This window comes from Cryptotermes secundus, unplaced genomic scaffold, assembly GCF_002891405.2.
Source record: "Cryptotermes secundus unplaced genomic scaffold, Csec_1.0 scaffold5333, whole genome shotgun sequence".
NCBI classification, from domain to species: domain Eukaryota; kingdom Metazoa; phylum Arthropoda; class Insecta; order Blattodea; family Kalotermitidae; genus Cryptotermes; species Cryptotermes secundus.
The window spans coordinates 5,063-16,002 of NW_019738460.1; the positions used below are offsets into that span (position 1 = coordinate 5,063).

At 41.5% G+C, this 10,940-nt stretch overlaps 1 protein-coding gene across 2 annotated transcripts; it reads left to right on the forward strand.

The window, feature by feature from the left end:
* Positions 1 to 1,050: 1,050 nt before the first annotated feature.
* LOC111871039 (microtubule-associated protein tau-like) lies at positions 1,051 to 7,268 on the forward strand. Of its 2 annotated transcripts, XM_033754075.1 has the most exons (3): positions 1,051 to 1,174; positions 4,234 to 4,342; positions 6,102 to 7,268. In XM_033754075.1, exons 2-3 carry the CDS (start codon positions 4,315 to 4,317, stop codon positions 6,464 to 6,466), a joined length of 393 nt encoding a protein of 130 aa, XP_033609966.1. In that variant the 5' UTR covers positions 1,051 to 1,174; positions 4,234 to 4,314; the 3' UTR covers positions 6,467 to 7,268. The 2 variants fall into 2 exon arrangements, with proteins under 2 accessions (XP_033609966.1, XP_033609967.1); XM_033754076.1 differs by lacking the exon at positions 1,051 to 1,174 and having other exon boundaries at positions 4,122 to 4,342.
* Positions 7,269 to 10,940: the final 3,672 nt, after the last annotated feature.

Consider the following 10,940-nt stretch of genomic DNA (forward strand, 5'->3'; position numbering starts at 1 on the left):
AAACTCCGTGGTTTTATTCAGCAAGCGAACTATACCGACCTAGCGGATATAGGGTGTCGCGGGGTCAGGGCAACGAAATCATCACGGCCGTTAATTTCGGTTTTCTAGACCGGAGCCGCTATTTCCTTGAAATATCTCCTCAATTATCCTCGCGAGGCTGAGTGTACCCCGTTCCAGACCCACCACTTCTCAGAAAATCTAGTAGCGACGGAAATCGAAGCCGGTATCTCTGAATCTGTAGCCAGGAACTCAGATCACTAGACCATAAAGCCCACTTCACTCTAGAGAAACAGAAAAGTAGAACGTATAATGGGAGAGTTGATGAACGTGAAAAGTCATGGGAAAATTGTGAGATAATTTACTTCTGAGTTACAGAAAAGCCTATTCAACTTTTACTACGTATTGAGTATTTCTTACGACAAGGACTGCACAGAAATCATCCCAGTTCAACAGTTCCGATGTTGTTCGGCGAGCATTCGTTGTCGCGGAACAGGGTATTCCGAGCAGTTCCCTAGACATATTAGGGTGTCACACAGACAGACAGAAAGGTGATCTCATAAGCCTCCCACTTTAAGCCTATATTACTTATTTTGGAAAAAATAAGAGAAGGCTCGTGAGATCAATTTGCTCCCCCTCTCTCACAACTTAACCCTTGAAAGCCGGAACAGACGAGCTAGAAGAGGGAGCTGTTTCTATGCAACGGGTTGGCAAACACATTCCCGGGGCAATGGATACACAAGCAACAAGCTTCCCGTATTCCTACGCGGTCAGTATGAATATGCAGTGGAAGGAAAGTAAGCTATTCGTCTTTCCCAGAACTTCTTTTGAAATGGAGGAAAGTAAGCTAAAATTGTTCATATAATGTCTGGAAGTAAGAAAGTATTCCATGCATTTAAGATCTCCCTCTCTTAGACAAACCACAAGTTTGCCATTCCTCTCCAGAGTCAAGGAGAATAACAATTTACGTTCATCTATCTGCGAGCCTGTTTGTTCGTCCGCTATGCCGGCTTCGTGTTGTCCGTTAGAGGGAAATCAGATGTAGAGGCTGGAATAAGTGTATCAGAACTGATTGCTCCTCATGACTGCTTTATGAATCAATTTAACAACCATTTCCATTTTCCCACAGGAACAACGATGGTTGGAATGGGTATATGTAGGATACGCATATAAACAGGTAAGTTGAACACGTCACTTACTTCATGTACGAGAATTGTGCATACATTCCGGAAATACCAAGTGTGTCAAATAATTTCCAGACTGACGGTAGGGAGCAGAAGTGCATAGGTCATGTTAGGTGCTGTTTCAGTGATCTTGCAACCTGGCCGTTATTTACACAAGCAATTTTCTTCCAAGTAGGTCGAACGTTTTGTGTAACTCCTATAACCAGTGTCCTGATCGAGCGCGGTGTTGTCTTCCAGTGTTCAGTATGGAGTCGGTAAAGGAGCAAAGAATTTATGTTAAACTCTGTTTCAAAGTAGGGAAGACAGCTGCAGAAACCCATAAGACGTTACGGGAAACTTACGGTGATAATGTCTTGAGTCAAATGACAATCTACGAACTTCAATGGATGATGATGATGAGGGTTCTAGCCGTTCTTGCAACCACAAGATCCGAAGGTCTGAGTGCCCAGGTGAAAATACAGTCCATGGAAATAGTCGACTGACTTCGCAAACTTGCAGACGAAGATTGAATATCCATTGGTTCATGCTATACAATTATATCAGAAAATTTAGGAATGCCTCTTGACTGGTGATCAGAAGCTCCAATGTTTTTCCATCTGCGAAAATCTCCTCCAGCGAGGAAGACACGACGAAAATCTTTTCAAAATTGTCATTACCGATGACGAGTAGTGGGTTACGTTTATGACGCTGAAACAAGCAACAATCTTCACTCTGAAAGAATCGTGTTTTGCCTCGCTCCAAGAAAGCACGACAAGTTCGGTCGCGAGTGAAAGCAATGCTGATTGTTTTCCGATTATCTCATCGAAACACTGTGCATTATTAATTCACTCCTGATGATCAGACAATTCAGATTTTTATTTGGTGGATCAGAAAATTCTCCATGATGCGGTACAAAGAAAACGACCTGAACTGTGGACTGCGCCTGGTCACTCAGTGTTGTCAAATAGACTATTCTTGGCCAAACGTTCCATTCCTACCTATCCATACCAATCCTATCCCTTGCCGACACTTCTGTATTCCCTACACTCAAAATTAACTTTCAATGAAGAAGCTTTTAGTCAGCGGAACGCATCATCATTAATGCGACGGAAGTCTTGAAGACTATACCACAAACATCCATCGGACAGTGTTTCCAAAAGTGAAAGAAGCGGTGGAAGAGTTGCATCTGCTCGCGAGGGGGAGGGGGTATTTTGAAGGGGATAATAATCAAGTTCAAATTCGTATAGCAACAGGCGTGACCAGAGTGGTTTGAACGGCTGTTATACTGCGATGTAGAAAGCAAATGGAAAAACGACCACATTATCACTTTTCCTGGATAGTCTCTTTCCAAAAACAGAGACACCATGTATGTGAATCAGAAGACGTAAGAAGATGCTGGATAACCTTGGGGATAGAAGAGGATATTCTTACTTGAAGGAGAAAGCTCTAGATAGCATTAAGTGGAGGAACTGTTTTGGAAGAGACTGTGGACCTAATGTCCGACAGATTACTGATGAATGAATAATCAGTAACTTCTAAGTTGAAAAGCATATTTTTACCTGCCAATTTCAAACGTAGCGCCTACACACTGTGACCTGGCCGCCGTGACAGAGCGGATATACTCGTCCTGAAACTTCGGTGCAACAAACGTAGCGCCTACACACTGTGACCTGGACGCCGTGACAGCGCGGATATACTCGTTCTGAACTTGCGGTGCAACAAACGAAGTTCCTAAATAAAAAGACCGATCTCTCCCTCGTCGAAGAGGCGAGCACCTTTTTATATACGTAAATATCTGGGGAAAAAACAGAACTTCTGGTAATGAATGACTGTGCTGGCGAAGCACAGCAGTAAATTTAACCGACCTACCGACCAACCAACCGACAGACCGGAGAAAGGAGGTCTTGGCCAAGAACTAGAAAGCTATGGGGATAACAGAACGGTCTAGTGTAGACGGTTAGGAGTGCAGTTCTAGAACGTAAGAGAATGAATAACAACCCTTGTTAGTAGACAGAACAAGGCAACTACCAGTGAAAAGGGGAACAAGCTGAGAAGATATTATGGAATATGGTGATTTCTATAGCATCATAGTTATTTCTAATTCAGAGGCGCAATTGTGCAATAAATCCGATTACCAATTCAAGACCCGTCCATAGTCACATAAACCTGATAGTATTTATGTTATTCCCAATAGATTTATATCATCACTATGGATCATCTGGGTTCCGAGTTCTTTCCTAATGACGTATTACAAACCAAAGTTGATAAGCATGAACATAAAACATTTCCGTGTTTCAGGAAAGTATGAATACGAAACGCATCACATAAATGTTTACGTAGGCCTATATGGATTTCATTATAGTATTCGCTTAAACACATTTTAGTAAGTTTAAATAGTTTCATATGTACCCCTAATTCAATAAGAATGTTGTACAATACTTCCTCCTAACTGAAACGTAGGCTTTCTTGAAGTCTACGAATAGCTGATGTACTGTCTCATTGTACTCCCAATTTATTCCTCCAGTATCTGATGAATGAAAAAATCTTATCAGTGTTTGATGTACTGAGAGCTCATTAAGTTTGTCTTTCAGCTATTCAATGGTTGGTTCCAGTAATGTCCATTAGCATTGCGTCTTAACATTGTTCAGATTATCTCAATTTATTTGGCTCGGATAGCGTAAAAGTTCCAATTTGGCTTCTTTCCGGTGTCTGTTAGTTTTAACAGCCTTCGTCAAACCATAGCTTATACTGCATCAATTCGTAATAACTTAGATTCTCTTGGCTGAAATTGTCATATTCTCCCTAATAGTTTCCCAGCTTGCGAATCTCTTTCAGATTCTAACCTCACAGTGTTACTTACTTCATACCTCGTTTAGCTTATTGCGATTTTACGTCTCCGCATGAAACTTTTCCTTGCTCGATTACTTATTGCCAGTCTCTCCCTAACTTCTGCAACAACGACACAGTGATCGGTACCACACTCAGCTCCTCTGAAAGGCCGCACGTCAACTACACTTGAATTCCGTTTATCTACAAAACTGTGGTAAATCTAACTGTGTGTCTTTTCATCCAGTATTATTACAAGGGGCCTTGCGAAGCGGTGGAACGCTATATAGAATTCGCGAAGAGTGTCGATGACAAGAAAAAGGCTGCCATGAAAGCAGGAACAGAGGAATTTATCGGTGAGTAGATTGCACAGCTCTGCACTGCTAATGAACTTTAAAATCACACATTCCATTATCTTAAAATTCAGTAAATTTGGGCAACAGAGCGAAATTCTTTAGCTTATCAAGATATCCGTGTTAGCATTACAGTTTGGGGGAAATACCACGAGGATTAGTTATAAGAATGTAACTGATTTAAGGGTACACTGAATCAGTAACTTTTCCAAATCGTGATACATATTTCCATAACCGCTTACTGTGAGATTTTAGATTTTCTTCCACCGATTTTTGCCAATGAAATATCTCTGAGCCTATACAGTTCTTTCAACTAATTTGCTGTAAAGAGTAAGTGTGTCTAAAAAGAGAGAGACTTACATTTCTTGTAACATTTACGGACTTAATTCTCTTTCTTAATGTAAGCTCTTAACTTTCCAGAAATCAAGGCAGGTTATTTATGTTTTTTAAGGTATCTAGAAGGAACAGGTAAATCTATGGCTAGGGTTACAGCAACATTTGATCTGGCAACGGCAGCATCAACAGATATTTCGTTGTACAGTGAAGACCAGTCATAACTAGACAAGTCATTATAAATCACTGCATAATCCCAAGATGAATATCTCTTGTAACATCTTTAGAGAAATATTTAGAGATGAACAGGATTTGTAGACGTAAGGTCAAGAAATTTGCAGCCGTTGGCACGATAATTATGTTGGTTTAAACCGAGGAAAGAAGCGGTGGAACGAATCAAACTCCCTTTCAGTTTTGTGTAGTAGTGATAATTTGCGGAAAGTGGATCATAGGAGTAAATTCCAAACGATACAAAGGGGTATTTAAGATACCTAATCAGTTCTCTAAAAACTTGAAGTAATGTCTGATAATATTAAATTCGACATCAGGAGCCAATCAATGACGGTCAATAAACAAGTTTGGGCCACCAAGTACAGTAATTTCTACCCATATATATTCACGAAAATATTCAAGTTCGGATCTAAGTTTGGCGCCAGAAACTGCTTCAGAAACAGCAACTGAAGCTCCTCCGGCACGTGATTAGGTTCGAGAAGCTCGATCAATACGATATACAGTATGAATTTCGGGGAAACGTTTTTGGTTGGAAAAGGATTCATTTAGTCATGTTTTCGTTAACCTTAAAATTTTAAACTTGACAGAGCATACATTGTTAAAAATTGTAGTAGACTTTTGTTAATAATAATAATAATAATAATAATAAGACGGAAATTAGGAAAATACGCGTAACGAACTTAGAGAAGGTAGCAAAGAAGAAGACAAGAAGACAATGAAATTCAGGGAAAAAAGGAGACAAAATAATGATAAAAATTAAGTTTTCTTTTCTCTATGTCTGAATGCCATAGAATTCATAAATTCAGAAAAAACTGCTTCCTTTCTCTTGAGTTTTTTAAAAAAAAAGTGAACGTCATGAAGACATATGGGGGAGTGGAGATACAGCTGCGATATTCTTTAGACCTTTAGCTTTACGCCCCGGCCGCAAACACCCGCGGAAATCAATTGCCGTAAAAATTGAATAGGAGGTTGGGAGGGCGCAAGAACCGGTTGGACGATGTGAGAAAGAGAAACTCTTGTCCTCTTGACTTGTGTTTGCAAGGGTTGACAACGGGGTACATTTTGTATGATATTATCCACATGATGAGGGTTCAGCTCGTACCAAAGCATCCATTTAAACAGAATAACAGAGGAAGGCAGTGATACATGGATATAAAAAAAAAGTTAATTCTCTTACAAGGGCTTTGGTCTCTTACAGAACTTCCAATAACCAAGAACAGAGTTTCTGTAATGCGTCCCACAATCTATCCAGTGCAGAACAAGGAACAAAGTTTCAACAATATCAGCTACAATCTTAGTGGGGGAAAGAGCAGAATTCCTGTGAAGTCAGCCACAACCGTTCTGCAGTCCAAGGTGAAGAGTTTCGCCAATATCAGGAACAACACTAGTGGGGGAAAGAGCAGGATGCCTGTGGAGTCAGCCCCAACCGTGGTGCAGTCCAAGGTGAAAAGTTTCATCAATATCAGCCACAAACCTAGTGGGGGAAAAGTGAAGATAGTAAACCGGAAGCTGGACTACAGTAATGTGAAGGCCAAGGTCAACACAGGGAGGATAAGGCCATAAGGGGGTGACTGGAGCGGTGACATGTAACACGGTCCAAATACAAGCGAGGAATGTGCAACAGACATCAGACATGAAAAACTAAATATTAACCATACTTGGCAGCAAATAAGAGCAGACAGAATTGCCCCAGTGTGCAAATATAAATTACAAATCTTCGAAGAGAACTTGGATTTCATGGACTAGAAAGTGACGATTGTCACATTCGGAAAACTGACAGATGAAAATCTCCTCCTTTTTCGATCAAGAAACAAAATTTGACAAGGCCTACAATGATGCCGAAGAAAGAGATAACTTGCAACTGAAGGAGGTCACTGTCATAGAATTTGAAGCTATCATTCGAGCTGTACAAATCGTGAAGCAATCGCAATGCTTAAACCTACCTCGATGGAAGCATACAAATTCGCTGAGGTCACTCTCATAGAATTTGAAGCTATCTTTCGAGCTGTACAAGTCGTGAAGCAATCACGAATGCTGAAACCTACCTCGATGGAAGCATACAAATTCACGGAGGTCACTCTCATAGAATTTGAAGCTATCTATCGAGCCGTGCAAGTCGTGAAGCAATCACGAATGCTGAAACCTACCTCGATCGAAGCATACAAATTCACTGAGGTCACTCTCATAGAATTCGAAGCTTTCTTTCGAGCTGTACAAGTCATTAAGCAATCAAGAATGCTAAAACGTACCTCGATCGAAGCATACAAATTCGCTGAGTTGTTTCGATTGCACAATGGGACACTGCTAGTTGCTGTAGTAGTAGGGAATATTTTCGATTGCATATCTGATGCCTGTTGCAAGTTCCTCGCTTGTAATTCTGTAGCTCCAAACATCTATTTCTTTTATTTTACCCTCTACAACTACTCTGTGACTACATTAAATTGTATTAATTTTATCCTTTAATGTAATATTTATATTACTTTTATCCTTAATTGTGATCTTTCTTCAATAAAGATATAAAAACTTATGTTTATATAGTTTTCATTACCTATTTCCGACACGTTAGAACAATATCCATATTTTACATATAACTTCGAATAGTTGGAATTCGAATAATGCGACCACTTCATGGGATTCGATATCCGCGCTAGTGGATACCTAGCTATACTGATCCTGTCATAACATGGTGGCGGCTAAGTCGGCGTAAGAAAAGAGGACAGGTAAAGAAAGGTTGCACCTGTGCTTAACTAATTCAGCGCTACACATTGAAGATGTATGGGGGAATTGATGTATAGACACAAATTTTCTTGACCTAGGCAATTGATGAATGTGAGTGGTCAGCTTCACGACCCAGCCGCTGTAACCCCGGGGATAGGATCTCACGTAACTCGTTGGATAGTTTGTGGGTCGGCCCAACAGCCAGTCTGGACGACATGGAGAAGTGAAAATATTTTCCCCCACCGGGACTCGAACTCACCATGATATCTGTGTGTTTGTGTATCGCCCCCATCAACTTCTGAATGCCCCAAACTATCTTGGTATGCATACCATTGAACCTGGGCCCCTTCTCAACGACGTCCTTCTTGAATCCCTCCCGTCACTCTTTGTATCAGCACGCATAGCTCCCTATCGTTGATAGGCAACGGCTAGGTTAAAACGTTACCGCGGCAACAAACATACGCAATAATAGCAGAAATCTTTGATGCGTCATCTTCTATGCCGTCCATGTAGTATCAAGTAAAGTATTCGATAAGTTCTTCCAGAACTTGGGAGGCAGGTCGAATACCTCCACCGTAAACCTGCGAGCAGTAGGCGACGAGAAGTGAACCCAGTGCCTGCGGTTATAACTGCGCCACCCTGTTCCTCTGGGATATATATATATATACTGCGACCTGGCCCTACAAACTGAGGGAGTTTCGAATCTGAAGCAACGAAATGTGGTCAAGAGTCTCGCGGGACTTGGACCTGAGAATGACTGCGCTGGCGAGCTCCTCATGTCAGAGAGGATGTTACATAAGGATTACGACAGCAAATGTTCAGTTGAAAATTAAATTCCTACTCGTGAGTCCTCAAGTCCAAATGACTGGCGGTAATCCACAAGTCACAAAGTAATTTTGACTCTGATTCTCGTCGAAGAATACATCCCATTTTCAAAACGCTTAAAAGGCTGAAAAAAAAACATCGTAATGGGTCCCGAAACCAAAAATGATTGTGAAGGCGAGGGCCAGCGCCAATTTACTAGACTGGATTGAATTCTACCCAGAACATCTTGTTATATTATTCTACCATCTACGTCTAGGTCTTCCCGGTGATAACTTTAGCTATTATTTCATTAAATCACTAACCGGATTTACCTTTGTGATCGCAAAGCAGTGGGTTTTATATCACGTAAGCAGATTTCAAAATATTATTTCGACGAGTTTCAGTTCCACCACCTCGCCCCCTTGCAGAAATAAATGGCTCTAGATACGCAACTGAAAGCACATATAGAGTTCCTCATATCCTGGAGTCATTTTAAAACTTGGTTCGGGGCGCAAGTCAGCCACGATCCCAGCAACATTGTAAGTACAGCAGTTTGTAGCACTTGAATACCAACCGTTACCATTCCAACGCCCCAATAGGACATCAGTGTCGACTCTGGCATCCACTGATCCGTGAGTGAGTGCGCGACACTTATTGCAATTCGATGTTTCACACAACATGAGAACAAAATGATCTAATAACAGAACCTCACAAAAATTCCAGGTCCAGTTTTTTTTTTTGTCGAAGAAAATGACTTCAATATTCCTAAATTTCTTCCAACATACACTGTATCTTTCGTATAACATGTCACGCTTGCCAACTAAAATCTGTATAATTGTAACAAGATCTGTGAAGATCTCATCGCCTATTTTCCTGTTATCACAAATTTATGGTTGCCTTCGGCATGGATCGGACAGAAAACACCGCGTCCAACAGTTTTGCTATTGTTGCCTGCATTCATTGCCTCAAGAACGTTATTACCGAGCCATTACCAAGCAAAGTTCACCTCTTTTTTTCTTCATTATTCCGATTGCCAGACATCATATCACATTGCTCCACCCTGAAACCTGCTCAGAAAATTTAGAGGCCATAACGCTGATGTTACTGAGAGGAGGAATTTATGAAGTACGACGTTGAAACGAGCTCAGGTGCCATAATACACTGTAATGTGAATACCCACTGCCAGACCACAGTACTGTAAACATGTTCCAACACACAACATCTCTAGGCCATGTCCGAAATATGCGCAAGCAACGTTACAGTAGGCTTCGTATTACATGTCCGCGGTGACGTCACACAGCGGTAAGTGGTGGTCACGTGACATGTGTTTCCTGTGATGCGTGTCCGTTCCTCGGCTATATAATTGACAGAATTCGCTCAAGACACTTACGACTGAATAACAGCGGCAGAAACACGCGAACAAGCAAGCGCAGCAAGGAGTTCGTAGTTGAAGAAGAACTAGAAGTCGGCCTGTGAAGATTTAATGTGTGATTAGAAGACATTATTTATGTGTAATATTTCAAGTGTGTGATTCAGTGAGACTGTTATAGTTCCCGTGATATAAACTATAACCGCTCACTTCCTTGGGCCCTTTTACGTTGTGCGCCACGCTGTTGCCGTCCTCCTTGATCCTACTTTGTGCTCCACTTATCAGCGTCCTCCCTTTTCTCGTAGATGTCGAGAAGTTAGATGGAAAGGGAGAAGAATTGTGGTTGCTGGAGATATTACGCGAGAGCAGGTAAAGACGGGAGCAGCTGTTTTCTGTTCAGTAATCAGTAGAACTGAGTTCCTATCCCGGGTCTTATAAGGGTTTGGCTCGGGCAGGGCAGGAAGCACCTTTCTGCTTCAATCACACACACACACTTTAGACCGTTGCACTTAATGGTAATTTAATCCCTTCCAGCTTTCTGAATACACTGAATTTATTAATACATTTAATTTGGACTTTACTTATACTACTTTACGGAAGGGCCGTAGTTGTAAAATTAGTGTCCGTCTGTGCCGAAAGTTGTGGCAAGACTTCTCAAGGTGGAATGCCCTCTCTCTGAATCCTCAGGTCCACGAACCCCAGACTCCAAGAGAAATCCACTCCTCCACTTCTGCCATTGGTTAAGTTTTCAAACTAGGAGGTTCCCTAAATTTTGAATTCCCAATCATGTTGCTCTGCTATGTGATTCTGGCAGATGCTGACCTGACGCTACGGTCGACAGCCCCTTGATGCATTACGGTCAGGGTGTGAGGCTCCGGCCGTCCCACTTCTAAGTTATCGCTGTCCCAAGCTGTCAGCTCTCATTTTCTCAAAGCCTTTCTGACTTTGCTGAAACTGCCAGAATTCTAGGAAATTACCAGAGGTTCCTTCCTGTCAACATAGCAAAACTTGAACTATGTCCCTTCCGCGTGTAAGAGCTGCCTATCTGCCGGATCCCTTTGTTTGTAACCTTGTAATCTAACTTAATACAAATTTAATTTGCACACAACAGTCCTCCAGTCAGAATGAACGGTTACAAAACCCATG